General features: G+C 50.3%; 1 protein-coding gene across 1 annotated transcript in view; it reads right to left on the bottom strand.

The window, feature by feature from the left end:
• The window catches only part of VANGL1 (VANGL planar cell polarity protein 1), a 55,251-nt gene extending 39,289 nt beyond the window's left edge, over positions 1-15,962 (bottom strand). The window contains exons 1-2 of the mRNA XM_043575929.1: positions 15,731-15,962; positions 6,422-6,622 (exon numbers count right to left, since the gene is read on the bottom strand). Coding sequence (XP_043431864.1) covers positions 6,422-6,492 — 71 coding nt within the window. The 5' untranslated portion in view covers positions 6,493-6,622; positions 15,731-15,962. The remainder of the gene's footprint in view (positions 1-6,421; positions 6,623-15,730) is intronic.
• Positions 15,963-27,179: the final 11,217 nt, after the last annotated feature.

Here is a 27,179-nt window from a genome sequence, read left to right as displayed (position 1 = left end):
TTCAAAGCCTCACGCTGTGAATTTTAGAATTTCTGTAGCTGACTTGATTTGCTTACAATCTGCCTAAATTCATTTTCTAGGACTTTCTTGTGGGGGCAACACTGCAAAATGTTTACACTTTGGTCTGTCCAAAAAAATCTGGGACACACTGTCACCCTACACCTTCGCATAACACAAGAAGAAAGGAAATTCTAAACCAGCACAGAGAAGCATTTACTTCTCATTCCTAGAAATTCAAACTGAAAGTCATTCCCGTAGGCTCTGGCTGAGTCCAAAGGACCCAGAGGAACACAAAAAGCTAGTACAAATGACGCCAAGGGGTGCAACTGTCTATGTGTGTGTATGTTCAGGCTTCCTACGGAAAACAGGCTGCTGCCTCATTTTACCCCAGATGCACTTCCTGGGTGGTCTTCCAGGGCAACCGTGAGAGCACCCCGCCTCGGGTCAATGTTGACATTACAACAGGGATCAACTACTGTGTGAAGCTGAGTGTGGTCACAACCTGGCCATTAACCACCTACAGAAACTGGGACTCCCACCCCCGTCTGTGAACACTCAGTTCAGGAGCCCCCCGCAAAGGAGCCCCTCGGTGGCCAAGAGTAAGCTCCCTCAACCTCCGGTCTTTTAGGGCCTCCTTGACATCGGTCCTCCCTCAAACACTTGCCCTCATTCCCAAGGCCCCCCAGGCAGGGCAGAGCACTGCACACATAGACTCTGGGGACATCAGTCAGATCTCAGGTCTGCCCCTATTCGATTTGCACAAATTATTTAACTTCTGAAAACCTCAGTTTCCTTATCTGTTGACATGGGGATAATGATCATACCCCACAGATAACGTATGCAGATTTCAGTACAGGGGCCTCGAAGAAGGAGATATAAAAGGAGCTATTAATACACAGTCCAACTCCTTCTCCACAGTGTCCTGTTAACCTACCATTTACCAAACAAAATCACATGCAGACTTCCTGGGGGCAAACTCCTACCTTATCAGTACCTCCCTAGGATAATCATTGGTTATTTCCTTCAAAGAGCAGGGAGGCTTTCTTGGTCCCAGAAGTTCTCAGTGACAGCATCTCCAACTGCTAGAGCATAACTTATCATCCCAATCTATTGCTAAATTAGAGTCTAGAAATACACGTGCTCTGGTCAACTTGGGTGTTTTATTTTAACCAGGTAACGAGGGCAACAGCAGAGAATCTGTTTACCTAGAGATGCATCCATCAGTGCCAATCATTCCACTCCCACTCCAAGTTAGAGAGCACCTCACGGTGCGCTTCAATTCATTAACTTCATTCAATCCTAACAGTGACTGTCTGAGGCTGGTGGCCTTGTCCCTGTTTTACAGATGAGGAAACTGAGGGTCATGGAGGTTAACTGACTTCCCAAAGTCGTAGTGAGCGGCAGAGCAGGATGTGAACCCAGGTCTGCTCCCACCACCGCGTCTCATACCCGCTACGCTGCGCTGATCTGCAGATCTGGTGGCACGAACATTCCTAATGCTCATCCTGACACCCTCTGTTGGATGAACTACCGGAGCCATGAAATCTGCCTGTGGAGCTACTTCTGGCGGCCACAAAGGCACTGTGAACTTGGACAGCACGAAGCGATGGGTCCAACACTCTGGGCTGCCGAAGACACTCACTTCAAAAGGACCCAGTGGTGTGCGAAACAAAAAACAAGTTGGGAGAGCCTTCCCACGCACCTGTGCAGTCTTCAGGATGAAGAGTGTGGACGAAGCCTAGAACCCCCGCTCCCCAGGGCCTCCATCAGCCAGACCCAGGAGCCTCCCCTTCCACCCTGTGTTTCCACCATCCCCAACCGCTTTCCCATCCATCACTCTTTCCGCCGTCAGCCAAGTCACATGCTCCCCCAACCCGTCTATCTATTCACTAGTCCCAGGGGTCAAATCCTGTGACAGCACAAATTCCACTGGAAATCAAAATTCTTTCACTGAGTGCCAAGTGCTGAGCCTGAACGTTGCCAAGGCAGAGAGCAAGTGGGGAGGCACCCAGGGATGGAAACAGCCTCTCTAGGGCCAGGCATCAACCTGACCACCTCCACCCCCCACGGCTCTTAAAGGGCCCCGCAGCACCCAAAGGAGAAGTGACAGCCTAACCATTCCCCTGGCGACATCTGAGGTAAACCAGACAGGAGCCTACTATCTGATAACCCCGGGAAGGTTTCTCATCCCCCAGAGCCAGATACCCTAAACCAGTGCTTCCCACACCTGCACCAGGATGGGATTTAAGTACATTCGCTGGCCCCACCCCTAGGGAATTCTGGCAGGCAGACAATGGGAATCTGCATTTGTCACCAGCACCCCCGGTGATTAAGATGCGGGGGTCCAGGGAAACTTGCCCCAAGGTGCTTCCCCCCAAATGCTCTGAGGAGGAGGGTTGTTGGGGGTGACTGCCTGGCAGCCTGGCTGTTTGTGACATGCCTGTATACAACAGGGGCTCAATAATGGGAGCCGTGAGTGTAACGCCTGGCTGCGCGATGTTGCGGCGTAGCGTGGCTTCTTTATTAAAATAGCGTTAAGCGGATGAGGCTGGGGACAAGGCTCAGGCCAGCGTGTGTTGTGTCAGGACACAGCATCAGCAGCGGGGTCCGTCAACACCGGGCCGGTGCCTGTGGTCACACGGCTTTTACAAAAATCACCGGTTGTGAGTTACCGCTCCGGGAAGGTGTCGGAGCCAGTCCTAAATGGAGAAGTCCAACAAAATTACTGCCGTTTGGTGCTGTCCAGAGTGCAGAGCTTCGAGCCGCAGGATGGCCGCCTCACTACAGTGGGTGCTCACATGTCCATCTCTACGGCTCCAAATGCCGTGTCGAGTGCACTCCGGGAGAGGGCTCCCCGCTGTTTGCGGGATCTAAGAGTGGAAACAGGAGACTGAAGCAGGGGGCTGGGTAAGGCCACCATGCCACAAGAGGGCTGTGACAAAGCCATGCACGCCAGAGAGGGTCTCCGGCTCCGCCTCAGTGGTGTGGATCACTGGTGTGCCGGGCAGCTGTGTCAGCCACAGGAACCGGTGTCTTCACCTGTGAGTCGGTCTCTATGCAGCATCTGCCCATCAGAGTCCAGATCAGTGTAACTGTCCCGTGTGCGTGCGGGCGAGAGGGTGGAGAAACCAGCAACGGCATGCAGGAGGCCCCAGCACGTGTCTGTACCTGCGTGTGTGTATGTGTGTGCAAACGCATTTACTCAGGCGGCTCTAGAGCTGAGCCCTTGGGGGCTGCTGTAAAACGCCCTTGCTCCAGCCAGAACCCCCATCAATTCCTGTTCCGTTCCCACCACAGTCGGCATTTCCTGGGAAGACTATTCAGCTCTGTGTCTGTTGTTGGTCTATTTCTATTTGGGGAAAGCCGGCCCCACCAGTCACTCCTCCCTTTCCTTCTCTACCACCACCCACTACCTGTCCTTTCTCTGCTGACTGTGGGGCTGGCTGGCCGCTTCCGGTCGGCATGGAGTCGGGTGGGAGGGCTGGGCACCTGGCAAACCGACTCTGGGGCGGCCTGGGAACAAAAGCACCAGTTCCCTCACCACTCAGGCAGCCCTCTTTTGAACAATGCACTTCAGCACACGAGGGTCCTAGCCTGAGGGTCCTAGCAGGTACCTGCCAAGGGTTCATTAGCATCACTGTTATAGCTGTAACATGTAACTCCAGGAACGCAAAAGGTAAGGCAAGGTCGGCTGAAGTCCGCACCGTTTTCCCAGCAAGTTAACTGGACACCCTCTGGAGACAGCAGACATCACAAAACCAGACCACTGACCTCTTTGTTAAAAAGGAGTCACTTGTCATCTGTTTGGAACCCAGCCAGTCCCCCAAAGATGATCGCCGAGTCACTGGGCATATCAAGTTTGGTACACTTCATTATTCCTGAGTTAGGGGCCTACTAAAATTACCAAAAACCAAGGTCCCTCCCCTTTCCTACTTTTCATTCAAATTTCTGACAAATCCCTGAGCAGAGCAGCCTTCACGGGGACACTCCTGGGGGACACAATACCCTTGGCTGGGTCTAGGGCTTGCTTATGCGCCAGTGAGGGGTATTATTACCACTTAATATTCTTTACGCCCGGACAAAGAACTCCCTGGCATCCACCATCCACAGACTACAGGCTCGGTCCCATCGTCAATTACCACACCCTCCAGGGCTCTCAGAGAACTCACCGCATGTGGGTGCTGTTTTTCCCCATCCCTTCACCCAGAGCTTTTCTAAATAGGTATTCAGGAACATTCCTTGATTGCTTTATTAAAAGCCTCAGCTTGTGCTATCATTCGCCAAGGACTTTCCGCACGGGTCCGAAAAGGCACTAAGAATTCCGCAGGCTGTTTTAATTGGAAGTTATTGTCTCTTAAAGTCACCACGAGAGCACTGCTGTATCAATTTGTGGGGGGCCCCTGAGAGGCCGGAGGAAACAGCAGAGCACAGCCTGGGGCCTTGAAGTGTGACAGTTGGGACACACATACAGGCAGGGGAGGCCAGAGATGGTTCCTACTCAGAACACGTCTTCCCCGATTCATCTCCAAGCACCAACAGAACCCTAAATTCCTACTTCTGTCACCACCATGTGGAAAAGGGAAGCTTGGCACACTGACAAGGGAATGGCTTTCTCCAGTTAGAGCCAAAGATCTGATGTTTCCAAACAGCTGTTTCTGGTGTTTTAGAACTCGTCTGGTACATGTACCCAGCGGTTGAAACTTGTGATGAATCTCTGATCACCAGAGTGTTTCTGACTTTCTCGGGATCTGGGCTCATCTATGGTACTTGAAGCCTCACTCAGCAGGCTTCTGTTCCACATGCTGCCAGAAAGGCTTACCCAGGGTCTGGGGCAAGCTCATTCACATCCCTGCGCCACATTTTTAGGATTAAAAGACCAACACATGAACATTTAGAAAATAATGGAGGTTTCAAAAACAACAACAACAACAATCAAAATCTTAATAACCCTATACTCAGAAACAGGACAAGCATCGTCAATGTTACCATTCATTTTCTCATAAGAATATGTAACTATTGTAACGTGCAAAGTTTTGACTCCTCTGTTTTTTTATAACACAGATTCATAAACATTGTCTCGGGTCATTAAACAATCTTCGGAGATTTTTGTTTTATATTCTTTCATTCCGTTCATATTCTTAATTATGAAACACACCCTTAGGGAAGACTGAATGGGTACAGAAAGATAAAGCGTAAACAAAACTGCCATCAGTCACCATCTCGTGTCTGGACCCTTTCCTGTGGGTGACCGCTGCGGGCAGCTTGGAGAATATCCTCCCAGACCTCCCGCTGCCTGTGTAAATCCAAATGGGCTCACAAACGAGTAAGTCAATTAGACAGACACATCTTACTGCCGTTGTACAAAACAAAATCCCACTCTGCATTCAGCTGCTTGTATGAGGAACTGCTTGGTCAGGGAAACACCACCTCCACTACCGTTCCCAGCCCACACTGGGCTGTGACCACAGCTGGACCTCTGGGCTGTGGCCAGTTGGGACCTTTGAATGTAATGCTGACATGCCAAGGCCATTAACAGCATTGATACGGCCACGGGATAGTGACCTCCCACCTTGTGCTGTGTTAAACGCTTTACATGCACAATCTAATTTAATCCTCTCACTGGCCCTGTAAGTAGGGTACTGCTATACCCATTTCACAGGTGAGGAGTCTAAGTAAGAGGCAGCACACAGCACTACAACTTTACCATCTGTATTCTTAACCAGTTACAGTAGCACCCCTCCCTCCCTCCCTCCCTTCCTTCCTTTCTTCCTTCCTACCTTCCCTTGTTCCTTTCCTCACCAAACATTCTGCAGGTCTGGAATACCGCAGGCTCTAGGAACACCAGTGCAGAGCTGTGCATTTTGCACAGAGGAGGGCAACAGGGCCCCATCACCTCGGATGGCGTTTTTTCATAACCTGGGCCTGTTCACTGGGAAAACTAGTCAGAGAGAGATATGGCACCAGGCCAATCCCACCACCTCGTGCATTAACCTCACAGCAAATGCCTAGTGGACAATGAGTCAGCAGTTTTGGGTAAAAAGCAACAAATTAACACTTTTTTTTTTTTTAAACTTTCATTTACATTCTCGGTAAAGCTTTGGGAGAACTGTCATCTATGAGAAGCACTTAGAAATGGAAAACGTTTCCACTGCAGGGAGAAACTTTAATTTAAAATCAGTTGTGAACACTTAAGGTCGTCAACCGTAATGGCAGCTGTAAAATATACATTGGTGGTATAGTTACTCCCAATGCGAGTTAAATGCCCTTAACGTCCAGCAGCTTCTCACGCACCGTGGGCTGAACCTCCAGCCATCAGCAGCCCTGCAACCTGGCTTTGCCATTTGAAAAGTGAGTCTTGAAATCTGGACCCACCTGCCAGTGTCCCCAGAAGGAAATGTGGAACAACCCAGAGCTTACATACCCTTGTCTGTGAGATTTTTTCGAATGACTTGAATAGTAAGAATATCCAGAGTATGTGGATTCGGTATCCATAGCAATGGGGAGCTTGCTCTTGAAGGAGCGGGCAGTGTTTCTCCTCAGAGGTAGGGAATTTCACCTACTCGCCTCCTAAGACTGCAAAGGGTCTGGAGATCCAGGAGCCGCTCTTCGACAGGAACAAATTCTAGGAAAAGTGGAGAGAAAAAAAGAGATTTACTGTCAAAGGCAACCCAAAGATCTTGGAAGATAAATGACGGCAACCACCTCCTCTGGGGTCTCCGTTACGGAACAGAGTGAGCAAGGAAGAAGTGTCTGAGTGTTAAATGCACCGCCCAGGCAGCAATGAGCTTCCCCGGGGTGTCTGGGAGGCAGGTGCAGGGCAGGCCAAACCCCTTCCACAGCAGCAGGCAAACCAGAGCCGGGAGAGACCTGGCCCTTGGCCATTTCCTGGCCACAGCCTCGCTGCATGGGTTCAGGCTGGAGGAAGTGACTTCCCATCCCACAGCCTAGACAGTGCCCAGCCCCCACTGCCAGTTTGCTGGTCCCAAGAACAATACACAGGGAAGCAGCTTTTAAGGGATGTTGCTTGCAGTTGCTGAAAACCAATGAAAAAAAAAAGAAAGAAAGAAAAGAGAGAAAAAGTTTTTTGTCTCTTTAATCCAGGAATCCAAACACCTGAGAATTTATCCTAGGGAACGAATTTTTTTTTTTTTTTAAAGAAAAACTACTACTGTATCGTCTGTAACAGTGGAAGGTGAGAAATCATCTAAATGCCCCCAAAGCAGAGGAATAGGTAAGGAAAACATGATTCATTCACCCAAAGAAAAATCATAGAGCTGTTTAAAATAATTACGAAGTATGAAAAGTTTTACAATATAATGGTAAATTTAAAAGGCAGACTACAGGGGCACCTGGGTGGTTCAGCTGGTTAAGCGTCCAACTTCAGCTCAGGTTACGATCTCACGGTTTGTGGGTTTGAGCCCCATGTCAGGCTCTGTGCAGACAGCTCAGAGCTTGGAGCCTGCTTCGGATTCTGTGTCTCCCTCTCTCTCTCTGCCCCTCCCTTGCTCGCGCTCTCTCTCCCTCTCTCTCAAAAATAAATAGATGTAAAAAAATTTTTAAAAAAAAATTTTTTTTTTCAACGTTTATTTATTTTTGGGACAGAGAGAGACAGAGCATGAACGGGGGAGGGGCAGAGAGAGAGGGAGACACAGAATCGGAAACAGGCTCCAGGCTCTGAGCCATCAGCCCAGAGCCCGACGCGGGGCTCGAACTCACGGACCGCGAGATCGTGACCTGGCTGAAGTCGGACACCTAACCGACTGCGCCACCCAGGCGCCCCAAAAAAAAATTTTTTAAATAAAAAATAAATAAATAAAAGGCACACTGCAGGATTATAGATACATCCTGAATCTGGGTTACAGTTACAATCATATAAAAGGCTTATGTAAAGATGATTAAGAGGGAACATCAGAAAATGGAAGTAGGTGATTTATTTGTTGCCGGCTCCTGGGTGTTTCCCCAAATTCATTAGATATTGCATTGCAATAGAAATAAATGGGAAACATTTCCAAGTACATTCCTGAGCCCCACATGCTCAACCTTGACTTCTAGAAGCCTGAGAACCACAAGTCTGTCTGCCCCTGTATCCCTCACCCCAGAGCTGGTCTCCGCCCATTCAGGGCCCCTCCTTCCAGTGCAAACAAAGCCAGTGAGATAAGTGTGGAGAGAAAACAAAGGAGCTGCAAATGCCAATGCCCTCCCCGCCCCCCACAATGACCCTGCCAACAACCTGTAAACCTAGAGGCCCTCAGCCTCAAACACCGCTTAGGATGAGTCTGCCCTCAGCATTCGCTCTAAGTGAGGCACGTTCACTTCCAGGGGCTGTGACCCTGGGCGAACCTCCCTGGGCCTGGGTGTCCGGACTCATCATTTCTCCTCTGCCATCAAGAGCCCAAGGCGAGCAGTGGGGGGACATGGGTTCTAGCCAGACCTCTTCACTGTCCAGGATGCCCTGGGAGGGGCCGCTTGCCTTGAAGTCGGCCTCAGTTTCCTCATCTGTCAAACTGGGATAAATCAGCCAGCCACTGTTCTCCCAGGGGTGATCTGAAAATGGCAACAGATACGGTATCGGGAGCTGGGTTCCAATCCCAGGCTTTACTCCCTTATTGGTTATGAAACCTCAAATTACTAAACCTCTCAGTACCAGGAGCTAATTAGCTAATTCTGGCTAAATGCTGCTGGCCTGTCTCAGAGGCAGGTGACCCAGGCCCTGAGACCTGGGCTGGTCCTGTACATGCTTCCCAGTCATGACATCTCTGAGCCACTATTCACCCACCGCCCATAAAATGAGGCCACTTCACATGAGCTCCTCCTAAGGTTGGTGAGAGCATTAAACCAGGCTCCCTGCGGAAGGCACATGGCAACCCAGGCTTCATTCCCCTCCTCCCTCCGCGCAAGGATGTCATTCCAAGTCCTCATTAAAACCTCCAGCCATCTATTAGGACAACTCCAGGCCCGTCCCTCAAAGGAAATCCTGGGCTCCCGAGTGCCCTCTGGGGAAGGGCTTTACCTGACTCTACCGGCACCCACGTCCACGTTCTCCCACAAGTCCTGCCTGTACTCATCAAAGGGGTGGTCTGTATCTGCTGCCACTCCCTCCCTCTCGACGGTCACCCCAATCCTCCTCCCTCGACACTCCACTGAACTAGCTCTAAGTGGGTCAAACCCAAAGGTCACAGCCTCGTCCTCCTTTCCCTAGACCTTCTGACCCCATTTCTGCATTCATCTACCTCTGCATTTAGCAAGCAGCCACAGGAGACCCCGGTAAGCGCTGCTGGGACACAGCAATGACAAAAGCACACGCACACGGCCCCCAGCCTGTCGTCCCAGAGCTCTCTGTTGCCCGTCAGCCTCTGACTTGATGGTACTGGTGCTACCATTTCTCCAACGCGCCTTCCCTCTCCCCCCATCGGGTTATCCCTTCAGTCTCAAAACTCGCCCTTTCTTCTTCTTTGTCCACGGATTTATTCTCGCATAAGCTCCTTGGAGTCAGGAGCTATGATTTGCCTACACCAAGATACTCTGAACATGGTAGGTACTCAACAAATACTGAAAGAATCCCCAGGGCACATCTCCTACATTCACTGCACCAACGCTGTTCGTCCAGCCCGGTGCCACTTCTGACAGTCTCTTTCCTGTGACTCGCACACATCCTGCTGTCACTAAGTGCTGACGTCAGTCCTCAGGAGCCTCCGTCATTCTCCTGGTGCTCAGCCACCCACTTCCCCCAGGCTCTGTGGACAGAGGGCTCGTGTATTACGAAGCCTGCAGGTCTCCCCACAGAATGCAGTCTACACAGAGCTCGGGCCTTTTCTCCTAAATCATGCTGTCTCTATTTCAGCGATCTACTCTTGTCCAAGATCTGAGTAAGAATTAAGCACGAGCAACAGCAGGCAAACGGACAAAATCCCGGGTGGACTCATTTTAAGGGCCAACGAAAGAGCTTCGATATAGCCCACAGGAACACCCATGGCGAAGCTTATCACTGCAATGGTACGTTTCGGAGACAGTTTGCCTCTATGCACAAGAAAGTAGCAGGATTCAAATAAGGTCAGAGGGATGCCTTATCAGGAAAATAATAAAGTAATGAAAAGGAATCAGGTTCCTGGGGTAATAAACTCATAGGCTGCTACGCTGGCCTGAATAGGACAGTCATATAAACGTGTAAACATAGGGGTGTCTGGGTGGCTCAGTCAGTTAAGCATCAGACTCTTGGTTTCAGCACAGGTCATGATCTCACAGTTCATGGGATCGAGCCCTGCATCAGGCTCCATGCTCACAGTGCAGAGCCTGCTTCGGATCCTCTGTCTCCCCCTCTCTCTCTGCCCCCCCTTCACTTGCACATCTGTGCACGCGCCTATGCCCGCGCTCTCTCTCTCAAAATAAAAAAAATATATATATATAAATATGGATCCTGGAATCTGGAACTGTCCCTCTATCATCCTGGCCCCAGAGATGACCCACACTGGCAGGTGCACAGCACCCAGAGTGATCTTTCATATCACAACGTGGAGGTCATTTCTCTGCTTGAAACCAGCACATGGATGGTGTCCCATGACAGTTGGCATAAACCAAAATCCTTCATTTGGTGTGTGGGCCCTGCCCACCTCCCAGGCCGCACTCTTCCTTCTCCAGCTCCAGGCCCTTCAAGGCACCAGGCTCTCCAACTTTGGCTCAGGTCATGATCTCACAGACTGTGAGTTCGAGTCCCCCATCCGGCTCTCTGCTGTCAGCACAGAGCCCGCTTTGGATCCTCTGCCCCCCTCTTTCTCCGCTCCTCCCCTGCTCACGCTCTCTCTCTCCAAAAACAAACATGAAAAAAAAATTCAAAAATAAATAAATACTGCTTCTTTCAAGAGGCCCTTCTGGACCCTCCAGTCTACATGAGGCCCCTCACAGAATCCTATACTTTTCCTTTATGTCACAATTTCTAATCATACATTGCACGATTACTTAATGTCTGGCTCCAGTGGAGACTGTAAGCACCACCAGGGCAGGGACCACATTCATTACTGTCTGTTCAGCTCCTGAAATATACCAGGCAATCAATAAATGTGTGCTGAGTAAGGGTTTCTGTGGCAGACCTCAGGCCGTGGAGGCCACAGATCCACTGTGGAAGAAACCCTAGCCATTGTCTAGTTTACATTCTCAGTTTTACAGAAGAGGAAAGTAACGCAGAGATTAGGTTAGTGGTGATGTCAGAACCACCAACTTTTTGCTCACACAACAATCTCACTGCAGACACAGTAAGTAAAAATCAGCAGCAGTCTCGTTCAGCTGCTTCCCACAAACACCCTGACTACCCCCTCTCCCCGCCCCCCCCCCCCCCCACTGCCCTCCTGCCTTTCACCCCTGTAGTACCAGCTATAGGCACTGCTTGGGTGGGAGACGGAGGCAAACACCAGGACAGGGTGAGGGCTGGTCAAGTGACATCTCATGAAGGCCAGGAGGGCAACACTGGGACAGGTGCACAGGGCACTTTTGACTGCATGGCAGCATCTTAAATTCTGGGATTCCCAGGCACAAATGTCAGAGAGAACCCCCTTCGCCATGCTTTATTAAAAACAAATTGAAGGTCGCTGGCCTCAGAGAGGATCTTTCCCTAAAGTCAAGTTCACCCACATAAAATATACCTGACTACTACTTAAAAGAAAAACACAGTGTTCAGAAAATCATATGAGGGAAATAATATGTTACGGTAATGACAGTGGTAAACATAAGTTAACCTGGACGAAAAGGAAATTATAAAAACATCAACGGCTCTGCCTACAGCTATGAAGTAATTACGGGAACTCTGGTTTGGAGGGTAGAAAGTTATCTTGTGAGGGGTATGGAGACACACACTGTATTTAAAGAGCCACTCTGCTCCTTCTGCAGTAAATCCAAGGGAAAGAAGTTTCTGGTGCAATCGTGTTTATCCATACTGTGCATATTACTTTTTATCATACATAGCATGCTAAAGGGTTTACTCCATTAACTTTTTTTTTTTTCAACGTTTTTTAATTTATTTTTTGGGACAGAGAGAGACAGAGCATGAACGGGGGAGGGGCAGAGAGGGAGACACAGAATCGGAAACAGGGTCCAGGCTCCGAGCCATCAGCCCAGAGCCCGACGCGGGGCTCGAACTCACGGACCTCGAGATCGTGACCTGAGCTGAAGTCGGACGCTTAACCGACTGCACCACCCAGGCGCCCCTAACTTTTTTTTTAAGATCTTTTTTTTTAAGTTTATTTTTTTCAAGCTCACAGAGTGTGAGCGGGCGAGGGGCAGAGAGAGAGGGAGGCACAGAATCCGAAGCAGGCTCCAGGCTCCAAGTTGTCAGCACAGAGCCCGCCCCAAGGAAGGAATACCTTCTTCCTTAGGAGGAATACCTTAGTATGGCACAAGACTTCCCTACCAATTGCATTACACTATGTGTACATTTTTTGGCCAGTGCTACTCTACCTCGAACTAACACCGTTAACTGTAGCTAAGTAATTTAGTGACATCCATTCTGTTCCTTGGGCCTCCTTTTACTAGTCCCAGGTTGGAAGTGACTATCAAAGGGATCAGAGAAAAAACTGTGTGTTCCAGTGGGTTTCTCTGGAGGGCCTTGGGGTTGTAAGTATGAGAGGGTGGGAAGGGTATGGCAAAGCCCTGCAAAACATTTTGCTGAACTTGTGAACTTGTGCTCTCTAAACCATAAAACACCCTCCAGGTCGCTGATGGGGGGGGTCAGAAGGCCTGTGGCATTTGTGACAAACCCAATTGATATTTTCATTACAACAGACTTCTGATAAATTCTGGGCCACTATACACAAGCAAAGAAAATGTTAACCTCATTTTTTTTTTTTTTTTTACCCTTTTTGCCAAAGATTTCAACTCACCTTTCTCGAATAACTGCTCTTGGCTCCAGTGGCTAATTACCCCTGGAACACCCCCCAGCAGCAGGGTGTGGATTTCTGAAGAGCTGTGAATGGTTAACATGTCTGGGGTTCTATGATGGGTATCTGTTTTCAAGTGACCCCCTTATCCCCTGCTAGATTTTTCAGCTACAAAAAATAGATTTTAGGGGCACCTGGGTGGCTAAGTCGGTTAAGCGTCCGACTTCGGCTCAGGTCATGATCTCTCGGTTCGTGAGTTTGAGCCCTGCATCGGGCTCTGTGCTGACAGTTCAGAGCCTGGAGCCTGCTTCGGATTCTGTGTCTCCCTCTCTCTCTGTCCCTGCCCCATTCATGTTGTCTCTCTATCTCTAAAAAAATAAACATTAAATTAAAAAAAAAACAGATTTTTATGAGTACTACCTCTTCTGTAAATCCCATGGTGCCTAATCCAATGATTGCTGTCCAATAAATGGCATTTAGAAAGGCACTAATGGGGACAGCAGCATGCACCTTTTCATCAGGCTGCAGGCGAGACCAAAGCCGCTGGCAGAAACATGGTCCATTTAAACCTGTCTTGTCCACCTTCTGGAAAATGGCATAGCACGATGCCCACATCACATGCCCACACACAGCTAGTCCCCTAACCACAGCTAGTTACCTTACAGAGAGCACATGACAATAACAATTTAACAGACTACAGTTACTTGTGTGCTTACTATGTGTTGCGGACCATTTAAATCATTTGCATGCAATATCCCACTTAATCCTGAGAACAACAATGTAAAGGACATCAGATATTAATGTCATGCTACCGTTAAGGAAAGCAAGGTCACAGTAAGTGAAGGAGCCAGGGCTTGAACTCTGAGAATCTAATTCCAGAACCTGTGCACTTAGCTATGGAAAACGAATAGCAATACAGCAATTACCAGAACTGTTTATTTACACATTGGAGGGCAGGCAACCATCATAAATTGTCCCAAACCACACATAACCCACAAAGAATTTTGCAATTTCAACTCCTGCTCACAGGCCCGGTGTCCCAAGCGTTGTAGAGAGTCCGGAAGAAAAAAATCTGAAATAGCTGCAGGTCCAAAGGTAGAAACTGCTTATTAAAATACAATGGGATAAGCACCCATGTAACCCAAAAATGCCGCTGAGGTCTAGGGTGACAAACAGGGTGTTTGTGTGTATCGGGGGATGGAGGGGAGAATAACTTCCTCACTCAATGCCTGTTAATTCTTCAATAGACTAAGGTGACACGGAAATGGTGCTTGGTAAGGAAACTTTCCTTTATGGTTCTGTCCTGGTGCTCAAACACGTAAGACAATAAAAATGTACTGCTTGGCAAGCAGTCCTTGCAAATATGCCGTCTCAAAATACTGCCATTTTACTTACAAATTAAGTTGCAACCAAATAATTTCACTAATTACCTTGACAGACACCAATGTTTGGGAATTCTAAAGGCTCATGGATAGGTGAAGAGTGTCCTTTTCTCTGAACTGCAGAATAAAACAGTTTCCTCCCACAAATCAAAGCCCCAGCTAGATCACACTGATTTAATTCAGCTCTAAAAACTCTAATTAGTAGTTACATAAAATGACTAATTACTTTTCCCTGGTTTTAGGCAGTTTCTGCCATGTCACTTTAAAAAGCCTAGGAGCTGTGTAATCAACCCACCCGGAGGAGGAAGAATGCTAATTAGCATTGTTGATGGGTGACACAAGCTATAATATTTTCCAGCAACTCTGTAAAATTCATAAACATATCAGTGAAAACGGCCAGATTCTTTACAGCTTGCGGGCTTTTGGCATAAAGGTCTAAAAATATATGCACTTCCAACCACAGCCTGGTCCAAAGGGCTCAACAGAACGCACGCGCCAGCCACGCAATCATCAGAATATTAAGCGCTCTGACATCTCTTAACGAGGAGCTAAACGGGCTCACGACACCTCCTCGGCTGGGCCTTGATGACCTGGTTTGAAGACGCGAAAACTGAGCAAGAGATTTCTCAGCTCCGAGGCTCAGCCGCTCACCTCCCGGCCGCCAGGCCACGGCTCCGCCCCCCGCCTGCCTCCGCCGGCGACGCGTTTAAATTTTTATAAAGCTTCACACTTCTCTGGGCGCGTTGCTTGGGGCAGTTCAAAGGCTGCAGGAGGAAGGGAGGTCCTGCCCGTGGCGAAGGCTGCCCCGGTGCGGTGAGATTTCCTCCAACGGGGACACCTCGGGCGGGGACTTGCCGGACGCCTTCTGCTCCACCCCGGCGTTTTTGAAAGTAAACTCCTACCTGCCTGTTGCGCTCTCCCGGGCGCAACCGGACTCGCCCCCCCCCCCCCCCAGGCCTCCGGGGCCGGCTCAGTTTTGCAAGCGAGGTGCGAACACAGGCCGGCTCTGTGCCGGTTTCTGGCCCGGGGCCGGCAGCTCCAGGGTCGAGCCCCGCGGCAGGGTGGGAACCGCGGTGCGCGCCCGACTCCCAGGGAGCGCAGGGCGGCCCGCCCCCCCGCCCCGCTGGGCCGGTACAGCCGCCCGGGTGCCCCGGGAAGGTCGGCCACTCCCCGCCGGCTGGCCGGAACGCGCACCCCGGGGCGCACCCCAAAGTGCGGCCGGGGCAGAAGGCGGCGTCCGAGGCGTGGGGAGGGAGCGCCGGGGCGGCGGGGCAGGGGCCGGGGCAGGAGGGGCGCACCTCGCGGGCTCGGGAGAGGAGTGGGACCCCGGAGGCACGATCCGGGTGCGGTGCGCAGGCGGGGAGCGGGCTCCCGGGCGGGAGGCGAGGAGGGCGGGGACCCGGGGTCCCAGTCCGGGGTCGGGGCGCGGGGTCCCGCGGCGGGGAGCGGCTCTGCGCCCCGCGCCCGACCTCCCGCGGGACTCACCTCCGCGCCGGCCGTGCGGGCTCCCCCGCCCGCGCTCTCGGCTCACAGCGGCCCCGGCTCTGCGGCCTGCGCTGGGCTCCCGTAGAGGCAGAGCCCCGCCGCCGCCGCCGCCGCTGCGCTGCCGCTTTCCGCTTCCTGTCCCGGCGCCGCCCCGCAGCCCGAGCCCAGCCCTGCGAGCCCGGCGCGGCCGCGAGCCAAGAGCAGCGAGCGCGGCCGGCCCCGCCGCGGGCCCGGCCCACCTGCAGCGGAGGGCGGGACCGGCCGGCGTCTCCCGGCCCCTCCCCGCCCGCGGTCGCTCCACACCCGAAGCTCGCACACTCTCACACACGCGCATGCACACACAGGCCCCAAGGACTGACCACACACATTCACTCAATCATTCGCTCACTCACTCATTCATACATCGTTAACGCATGTCCCGGCCTCGACCCCACCCCGCACCCCAACATACTTGCACCCTTGAACACTCGCACGCACACACACACATATTCACAATCATGCATAAAATCCAAGCCTATTTGCCCTGACCGGGGCCCCGCATACATTCACACAGACCGGGGACTGACCCCAATCCCCCCCCCACACACACACACTCATGTACACACATCCCAAGTACTGAGCTGCAAATGTCCATATACGCCCAACCAATACACGTTACTCACACTTAAGTTCACACACAGCCCAGGAAATGAGCCCACAAATAACCATACACCCCCACACCCCCACAGCCAACCCTCTCCCTTCTCCTCTGACAGAGCAGTCACTGCCCCCCCCCCATCCCCACCCCAGCCAGTTTTCTGGAAACTGCTGGAAGAGCACACCTCTGAAGGCACACAGCCCCCGGGGTGGGGGGCTCAGTCCAGAAAGTGAGAGGATGGGAATGCCAACCTTGCAGCGTCAGGGGAGGATGATGGAAAGTGGCTGGTGCCCAGGCAGGTGCTGAACAGTTGTCATCTGTTTATTTGAATATCTGCATTCTTCTTACTTAGTTGTGTCGCGTGGGTAGGGCTGAGCATCCCTGTGGAGAGTCTGGAATCCGGCTGGAACCCAAAGTTGCTCACGTGACAAGCTCTCGTGTAGAGGCATGTCTAATGAAGCACTCTGGGCAGTTGGTGTGGGGAAACACACGCCCACCCTAAGCTAGCTTTGGGGGAGGGGGGGAACTTCAGCTCCAAAGCCCACACTGTCCCCTCACCACCTCTTGCCCCATCCCTCTCGTCCTCATTGTCTCTCCCACATGTCACACTTCTTCAAAGGACATCATATGCTCAAAGTGCCAACCTTGAACCCCACCCCCAGCCTGCCACCCCAGGACATCTGCCCACCCTCACCAACCTGTCACCTGTCTCCAGAGGGCAGGTGCTGCTGACGCGGGTAGCCACCTTCTTATGGGTAAAACCAGTTGTCTATCCACTGTGCTCAGGTGCAGAAATGTAGAGCTTTATAAAAACGTGTCTTTTGCGGTGCCTGGGTGGCTGAGTCGGTTGAGCATCCAACTTCGGCTCAGATCATCATCTGGCGGTTTGTGAGTTCGACCCCCGTGTCGTGCTCTGTGCCAACAGCTCAGAGCCTGGAGCCTGCTTCAGATTCTGTGTCCCCCTCTCTCTCTGCCCCACCCCTGCTTATGCTCTGTCTCTCTCTGTCTTTCAAAAATGAATAAACATTAAAAAAAATGTGTCTTTCATCTTTAAAACATAGACTCTTCAATGTTAGAACAGGCCAGGGATTTCCATTCCTAGTTATGATGCTCCTGGATAGCCCCCATGAAATACACAAATCCTCACTAAATTTTCCTGGGAAGTGATTATAATTCACTATAGTTTATTAAATCTAGGTACCGTTACTATGTGCTTTCGGGGGGAAGGGGAACAGTGTAAAATAAACTCTATTTTAAGGTAATAAATTTGCATTTAAGTGCTATCCACTCTATGTTTTTTAATTTTTTTTGTTTTTTTTCAACGTTTATTTATTTTTGGGACAGAGAGAGACAGAGCATGAATGGGGGAGGGGCAGAGAGAGAGGGAGACACAGAATCGGAAACAGGGTCCAGGCTCTGAGCCATCAGCCCAGAGCCTGACGCGGGGCTCGAACCCACGGACCGCGAGATCGTGACCTGGCCGAAGTCGGACGCTTAACCGACTGCACCACCCAGGCGCCCCCACTCTATGTTTTAATTCAATAATCTCAAGTATCCAAGTGTAGAAGGTAAGAGTTGGAAAACTTGTCAGGAGCTGAATGGTGGTCTGTGTAACCTAGAGGCTTGCCCTGGCTTCTGTTTTCTATCCTAAAGAGGATCAGGCCTATTTAGCTCTTGCCTAACGTTGAATCCTCCAACTTAACCTGAATTAGTAGTGAAGGTAAAATTGTGGGTTCCAACGGCCACTCCATTGTTTCAATTCTCCATTTGTGCCAAACTCAAGTAGGGGCGTGGGGTACAACGTGTTGGGTGCTCTCAAGACTCCTGCATGACTGTATGTTTCACCAACTCATGTGTGTATTTCTCCCTTCCTGACCATGCTCATGGTATCCCCAAAGCCTAGAATGCTGCTCACTGAAATTCTCCCTGTCTGCCAAGATCCAGCTCAAAGGCTACCTCTTACCAAAGCCTTTTCCGGTTCTCACAACCAGGAAACATTCCTCCCCCCTATTTGGATTCACACAGCACTCTGGATTTTTTCACTTACCTTCTTAGCTTCTATTGGTTATTTGCATTTCGCTCCCTAATAATGTGCAGCTACCATGTCTTACCTTTATTTTCATCCAAGATCTTTCCACATAGTAGTTGCTTAAAAAAAAAAAAGCTTAGCAAATAAATGAGTGACTATAAAATACCACTTGCCCTTGAGAAGTTTACAATCTTTTTTTTAAGTATTTGTTTATTTATGTGGGGAGGAGGGGCAGAGAGAGAGGGAGAGAGAATCCCAAGCAGGCTCCGTGCTGTCAGCGCAGAGCCCTTCGTGGGGCTCGATCTCACGAACCATGACATCATGACCTCAGCCAAATCAAGAGTCGGATGCTTAACTGACTGAGGCACCTAGACACCCTGAGAAGTTTATAATCTAACCAGGGAACAATCTAATTGAAAAGTTATGACATGTACATAAAGATAGTCAACAACAGAAGAGAATACAGTACATAAAATGCTAAATGCACCAAAGGCATAATTTTTAAAAGTCCCTTATCCAGCCTCAAGAATTCTGAATACACCTGAGAAACAGCAGTTACAGGAGAAAGTCCTCTGATTAACACAATAGACTGTATAAAACCCATGCTTTAAAGTGGGTAGACTTTATGAGTAGGAGAATCTCTCATATCCTCCCTTAGATACTGTCTATACTTAGTTTGCAAACATTTCTGATAAACTTCATCATCTGATTTCTAAACCCACCGTAGATAAGATACTTATCAAAGCAGAACAGGGGATGACCTCAGGAGACCTCAGGGTCTGCAAAGGTCATTATGAAGCTTGTTTAATTCCCAAATTCCTGCCCTTTTGCCAGTTACCTCTCTTGGCACGCTGTCACATCACAGAATAATAGTGATGAACCTGAGTTATAAAGATTAGATGGATATTCTGTATACAGTACTCTAAGAAGACAGGAGGGGCGCCTGGGTGGCTCAGTCGGTTGAACGTCCGACTTCGGCTCAGGTCATGATCTCGCGGTCCGTGGGTTCGAGCCCCGCGTCGGGCTCTGTGCTAACAGCTCAGAGCCTGGAGGCTGTTTCAGATTCTATGTCTCCCTCTTTCTCTGACCCTCCCCTGTTCATGCTCTCTCTCTCTCTCTCTCTCTCTCTCTCTCTCTCTCTCTCTGTCTCAAAAATAAATAAATGTTAAAAAAAATTAAAAAAAAAGACAGGAAAAAATGTAAAAAGAATTTTTTTGAAAGATTTCCATCCAAAATGTTTGAAATGTCATAAAGTGCCGATTCTTTACAGAGATGTTTTCTGTGAAAAAGGCCCATATGTAAAAAGCCACATCTTATCTAGGTTAATAATGCCAGTGATGAGGTGCTAACCTATGGGCTATTAGTGTCTAAGGAGAGAAGTGACAGGGACCTGGATGGTCAGTCAGGGTCAACTTGTCCTTACTTTAAGGAAAGAAAGAAGTAGGATAGGCAAAGGTAGATGACAGTGGCTGGAATGGTGACTGGCTTATCTCAAGTGCTTAATAAATATGAGTTGAATAAATGTGTAAATAGTATTTCTGTTTAGAGTGTGGACAGGGGTGTGAAGAGACGAGTGTCTGGGATACAGTCAAGGGCAGTAGCAGATAAGCACTCATGCTAAACACAGCACATTTGATATTGAGTGGCGGGATTAGAAGGTAGAGAGAACTTTGAATCTAACTCCAGTGTTTGAACTTTTTTAAACAGGCTAGCAACAACACCATAAAGTATTCATTCATCCATCCATTCATTCAAAAATGTACACTTAGTATCTACCACAAGGCAGGCGATGTATTAACTATTAAGGATACAAAGATAGGTAATGTAACTGATCAGTGAGTCAACAAATATTTACTGAGCACTTACTATGTGCCAGTCACTATTCTAGGCTCTGGGGATACATCATAACAGACGCGAGCTTCTGCCCTGGTAAAATACATATTCTAGAGGGGAGACAGAGATGGACAAAGGAGCAACATGTGTATTGGGGTCAGATGATGACAAGCACTACTGAGAAAACATAGCAGGAAGAGAGAGAAGGGATGTGGGTGGGCATGCGCAACCTCACTGTCCTGCAGGAGCCCAGGCTGCTGGATGAGGCTACTGCTTACAGCCTTGCAACCCATCTGAGAGCGCTGTGACTGAGCCAGTCCCAGGACGGGAGCTCAGCCTGCATGGCTTCACCTGGCCATGACCCTGGGAGCAGAACTGGATGGATGAGTATTTGGCAGATAATGAGGGAGGCAACATTCTGGGCCGAGGCACAGAAGTGTGACAGAGCATGTCCAGGAGGCCGTATCAGATGGCAGCGTGCAGCGCCGACGAGCTGGAGAGTGGGGCAGGGGGTTATGCAGGAGGCAGCGTGGAACTCAGATCTGGAGGGTTGAGGCGCTCCGATGCCGGTGGTGTCATGGGGGGAGGACAGGAAGGCAGCGTGCACCTGCGAGCAGTTCCGCAAGGAGTGAACATAAGGGAGGAAGCAGGGCTGGGGTGAGTGAGAGAGGGGGTGGGCACAGCCTGGAAGAGGGGGCAGAATTCCGAAGGCTTTACGGGGTGGAACCTGGAAGTTGGCCTTTATCTGGTGGGCAGTCGGGAGCTATTGGAGGGTTTTCGTGGAGAGGAATAGGACTGAGCTGAGTTGAGGTGTGCAGAGTGGTTTGGGGAAGAAAGAGTGAAGGCAGGAAGACCCAACGGGAGGCTGGGGAGACACAGGGAACCCAAGTGACAGATGCCGTCATCCCAGGCAGATGCCGAGCCTGGAGGAAGAAGTGCAAGGAAAAAAGGTACGTTCAGTTTTAGGCCTGTTGAAATGTCAGTACCTTTGGGGTGTGTAGGTGCAGACGTTAGTAGAGCACACTGAGCATTCGTTATATACGAGGCACCGCACTTAGCATTTTACAGGTCTTATTTTTTCCTCACCGTTGTAAAGTATCGTATCGTCTACATTTTACAGAGAAGACTCGGGCATAGGAAAGTGAAGAAAGCTGCAGGTCACCCAGCCGCTCACAGGCGGGGCCGGGCTCTGAACCCAGACTGGCTGGCCACAGATGCCTGATCTTTAAAATATTTTTTTTAACATGTATTTATTATTTTTTTTTCAACGTTTATTTATTATTTTTTTGGGACAGAGAGAGACAGAGCATGAACGGGGGAGGGGCAGAGAGAGAGGGAGACACAGAATCGGAAACAGGCTCCAGGCTCTGAGCCATCAGCCCAGAGCCCGACGCGGGGCTCGAACTCACGGACCGCGAGATCGTGACCTGGCTGAAGTCGGACGCTCAACCGACCGCGCCACCCAGGCGCCCCTGTATTTATTATTTTTGAGAAACAGAGACGGAGTGTGGGTGGGGAAGGGGCAGAGAGAGAGAGAGGGGGACACAGAATCCGAAGCAGGCTCCAGACTCTGAGCTGTCAGCACACAGCCCGATACAGGGCTCGAACCCATGAACCGTGAGATCATGACCTGAGCCGGAGTCGGTTGCTTAACCCTTTGAGCCACCCATGCGCCCCAAGGTGCCCCGTCTTTAATCTCTAAGCTACCCTGCTTTTAAGCAGTGTGGGTTTAGAACCGGGAGGAGACAGGCTGCTGACAACGCATCAAGTTTTTGGAGATTATGTGCAGTTGACAGTGCAGTGGATAAAGGAGCAAGAAATGGGTAGAGAGATGCAGACTGTGGGAAGCAAAGAGATAAGACAGGGACAGGCGGAGGTGAGACAGGTGTTGTTGTTACTGTGTTCTGACGGAGGAAGCCCTTGGAGCCTGTTTATAGACCAGGGAGAAGAAATCTTCCATTTCGAAATTAAGAAAGGAAAGGTAACTTGGAAGACCGGTGGAAGGACAGGTCTTGCGTAGGTGGAGACAGGTGATCAGACAGGGTGGGTGTAAGAGGTCAAGGGCATCTCCGTATTCTCCGTGAAGGAGGAGGCAAGATGCTCTCACAGAACCTGGGAGGCTGGGAGAGGAGGTGTATGGACGGCTCCTCAGGGGCCTTTGAGAAGCTGATTGCCGCTGGGGTCGAAGCCACAGAAAAATGCACATTCCCTCATTTTTTCAAATGATTTCTGTGGGCTCACATACCCTGAAGGCCTTAGGGAGACCCCAGACATAATGCTCTCTAAAGTCTCTTCTGTGTCTAAGAATTGTTGTCTTCGATGAGCTGAGTTCGAGGTGAGGGTAGGACAGCCAATGGAAACGTGAAAAAGTAGTTGCAATGGTGGGATTTTCTACCAAGTAGCTTTGTTGGGCGTGGGCGTGTAGTCTGTGGACCAGAAAGCAGATGAGCTCCATGTAAAGCCACCGGGCCCACGGGAGCCTAAACAAGCAGCCGTGGCCTCGGATCAAGTGCCCTGCGGGCTCTGCAGCCGGGCCAGGGACAGGTGCCCGTGCCAGTCTGGGCAGGTAGACCCACGCCCAGGCCCAACGGCTATCATTACCTCGGGGGCTGGGAGGGAACTAAATGCCGGGGAGGGCTCTGATCTCAGAAGCAGGATCCTGCCAAGCCTACAGTCACCCCTTGCACTGCTTCGGCAGCTTTGTTATCAGTGAAAGGACAGAGCCAGGGCAGAGTGCCTGATGAAGACCCCAGCCAGCGCACAGGGCCTTCTCGGTGCTTCTGGGTGTTCCCGGAAGTGATTCCACTTGCCGGGGCTGTGCAGAGGGTCGTCCTCAGGGCCCGTCGTGGGCAGGGCTGAACTGGCTAATAATACCTTCTGGGGCCTGGAAGTTTCTCCTTCAGTGTTGTTTTTTAATCTAGGGAGTCATCATCAGTAATTCATTACCTATTTATGAGAAACACTTGAATAACACCCTGCCTGCCGCGTTAAGCTAATTACTTAGACTAACAGCAGGTGGCATTATTTCCGGAGCCTGAACCAGCCTCTGGCACTGCTGGCTTGAGCTCAGGCTCCTCCCGGCTGTGGAGCCGACTCGGCACGGAAGGAAGGCCCTAGCTTCTGGCCCACACTCAGAACTGCTTACCCGTGTCTCATAAGCGGTCTTTATGGGTGCTGCGGCGGGGTGGGTGGGGGGGCAAGTCTGGGCATATGGCAGGATACCACCGTGAATCCACATTCGTGATTGGGGTTTGTATTAATCATGCCTTTCTGTTTTCTGTACTTCCGAGGCTCTGACCTCTGGGGCTTTGCTGACCCTGGGGAACTGCCCGTCCCCAGGATTAGCTAATTCTTGGAGCTGGCAGACCCCCCTGCGACCCTGCTCTTCCCATGCAAAGCACCAATCCAGACCCCAAACCCCATCCACCCCCTTTATCAGGCTTTCACGCTCTGGGCCACTGTCTACCAGCCCTAATCACCCCAGGACCAGGTACCAGTCAAGTAGAGACAGACCTTCCTCCCAGAACCTGCTGACATTATTCAAGGTAGCCAGTCCTAAGCCTGCTAGCCCCGCCTCACTCCTTCTCATGTGAAACAGCCATAGAGGCTCTGGGCCTTGTTCTCTGTCCATCCCTCTGCCCCCTAAGTGACCCTGTACCTCCCCATGGGACCCTGCACAGTGCCGTGTGTCCTCTCCTCTTAGGAACTGTTTTTTCTTTTTTTTTTTTAATTTTTTTTTTCAACGTTTATTTATTTTTGGGACAGAGAGAGACAGAGCATGAACGGGGGAGGGGCAGAGAGAGAGGGAGACACAGAATCGGAAACAGGTTCCAGGCTCTGAGCCATCAGCCCAGAGCCTGGCGCGGGGCTTGAACTCACGGACCGCGAGATCATGACCTGGCTGAAGTCGGACGCTTAACCGACTGCACCACTCAGGCGCCCCAGGAACTGTTTTTTTCAAAGGCAACTGTCTCCTGATCCGTTGGCCTTATCACACCTGAATCATAGTAAAACCTGAATTTTAAAACAGAGTTTCTATGGAAACTTTGCTGATTTGTGAAGCATATAAACGACCAGGCCGAGAGGAGAAATTAAGATTTGTTGTCTTCTTCAATTACATCTCAGGCATCGCAAAAATTTTAAATCTATTATTTAAAGGTATTTTCCTGGCAATCCTCTAAAGCAGATATTTTACAGAAGCTCAGGTATGTGAAGTGACATTTCCCACGATCACAAGACTGAGGCTAAACCCAGGCCTTCTGGTTCCCAGTCAGGAATTTCTTGCTGGTCACAGATAGCTAAGACAGATTTCTTTCTGTTGTTTCTTTATTCCCTCTTCCCGTCTCTGATTAACGATTGCTTCCCACCCCATCCTCTACCACTTTTCTTTTTTCCTACCTTTCCCTTAAAAAAAAAAAAAAAAAAAAAAAAAAGAATTCCTCTGCAGTGTTCTTTGTGTTTCTTTCTCGCCTTGGTGAGAATCTGAAAGTCAAATAAATCATAAATTCCAGGATCGAATAAAATTCCTCCTTTTCATTACAAAAGGCTTTAAGTTCTGGGCTTAAAATCTTTACATTTTGAGCTCGGTAAGCAAGCTGTTGGCACGTGGACGTGCGGTTGTGCGGGCACCACTCCCTGAAGAGTCCGTCGTGTTGCTCTTGTACTTGGTCAAATAGAGTTGACTGCATTCACATGGGTCTGCTTCTGCCCTTGCGCTTCTGTTCGTTGATCTGCTCTATCCCAGTATGATAGGCTTCTTCTTGGAATCAGTGTAGAAGTCTGGACCCTGGGTATTTCTTGCTGTCCCCTGGGGGTAGAGGGTTTTGACTTGTACTCTTTTTTCCAGCAGCAACGGTTCGTTGCCTATGTCCTGGGGAGGCTTTTCTACCTTCTCTGAGAAGCCCTGGGTCTAGAGGTTCACTAACCCTCCCTCAGTGGCTTAATGCTGAGGAAGCAAGGAGGAAGCAAGGAGGGGAAAGCAAGGAGGGCTCTGTGCCTGTTCCCTCAGCCATGTGTTACCTTCTTCCCTCCTGTGTCCGAGAGGAGCCTCTGGCAGTCTTCTTCCCTGCCCCCAATATTTCTTGTGAGCGCCCAGTGAAGACTCATGAGGAAGAGTTTGCCAGAGAAGCAGCTTTCCTAGTTTCTAGGGCCCCCAGCGATTCCAAACGGACACGCTGACCCACCTGTGGCCTCTAAGAATTTGCTAACATTTCAGTTCACTTCCTACCCGTTTCTTCGGCAGCCACATCTGTCTCCCATGCTCTGCCGAAGGGAGACACTGCGTGTACCACTTTGCCTCTGTCCCTCTTTGGAGTTTGGTTTACTTGGTTGCCTCGTGAACGCAGACTTCTCATGGGCTCCATAGAAGTTATCATCTTGTAGCTTACCCAGCTTTTCCTCATTGTCAGCGTGAGGACAACAATCTTGCCAGCTTTCTTCATCCTGGAAGGAAGCCTCATTCTCTTATCATCAGATTCATTTTATTTCTCAATGGCCAGAAGAGGTCAGTCTCCCATGTTACGCGTGGAAAACTGAGCTCTTGGAGAGATTATGGTCCTCCGTGGGTAGGTGATGAGCCTGGGACTCTCCAGCTAGGAGAAGTGTATGAGGTCTTCCTTGGGATGGGACAGGCAGAAAGGCTGAGGGTCCTGGGAGGTGAGAGCACATGGTGAATAGGAGTTGTCCAGGGAGTGAGGGTCACAGGTGGTTTACACCTCGGTCAGAGGCAAGAATCCAGTGATCAACGAAGAACAAAAAGCCTGACGCGGTGGCTTGCCGAAGCCCCACTGGCCAAGAACTGCCCCATCCAGGGTGAAGGGGCACTGAGATGGTGTGACGAGAGCATCTCCACTGCATTCAGGGTCCAGATGAATGCCTTGCCCTGTGCTCTCCACTGTTTTCCCCACTGACCTTCACAGCTGTGCTCTCCCAGGCACACCCATCCTGCTCCCCATCCATCCACGATGCAGAGACACTCGCCTACTTGTGGGAGACAACTCAGAGGGTGCTCAAAGGGCAGGAGGGGCAGGCAAACATGGGATTGCTAATGTTATTGTGGTTTCGGAATATCCCTGGAGATGTGCCTCATCTGTCAGCGCTAATGTCTTGGTAAGATGCAGGTGTCCAGCCACTGACGAGACAGAATTAGCCCAGCAGGGTAACAATGACAGCTCGTGGTGAGAATCCTCTTCCAGGCTGGCTGTATACGGACGGGCAGTGGGTGAGGCTCCCCATGCTGCAAACAGGATGAGCAGAGGCCCCTCCATGAATGCTGAGGGCTCGGGAAGGTCTAGTGCCAGACTGTATGGAGTCCCACCATCAGTGATTCAATAGTGTACCGTGTTCTCCATCCCAAGTCTTTAAAATGCTAATCTTTCTAAGAAGGGTAGGTAGTCTGTTTGATTCCTTTGGTTCAATTTTAAGTTAATAGCATGGGCCTTGAATCCATTAGAACGGAGTTCAAATCCTGACTCTACCAGTTGCCAGCAATGAGCCCTGTGAACACTTTGGTTTTAGTTCTTAACCCTCTGAGAATCCATTTCCTCGAGGGTAAAGGGAGGATAATGACATAACGATACCTGCCCTACGGGTTTGTCAAGACGATGAAATGAGATAATGGACGTCAAGTGCCCCACCGAGCATCCACCACAAGAATCATCCGTTTGTCCATTCACTCACCAAATGTTTATTGAGCAGCTACCAATGAAAGGCACCCCTCTACACACTGGCGAATTAGCAGCAACAGACAGATCCCCCACCGTCATGGAGCCCATGTGCAGGGCAATAAAAAATAACAAGTGAATGTAAAGTATTTCAGTTAGTAAGTGCTTTGGGGAGTAATACAACAAGGGGAAGGGGATCATGGGGGAAGGGTCACTATTAAATTCTGTATAGGGTGTTCAGAAGGCCTCTTTCATGAGGAGAGATTTGAGCAGGGCCTGAAGGAAGTG

This window comes from Prionailurus bengalensis, chromosome C1 (genome assembly GCF_016509475.1).
Source record: "Prionailurus bengalensis isolate Pbe53 chromosome C1, Fcat_Pben_1.1_paternal_pri, whole genome shotgun sequence".
Taxonomy (NCBI): domain Eukaryota; kingdom Metazoa; phylum Chordata; class Mammalia; order Carnivora; family Felidae; genus Prionailurus; species Prionailurus bengalensis.
The sequence above is the reverse complement of the archived record's forward strand: the minus strand, read 5'-3'. Positions and strand labels throughout refer to the sequence as shown.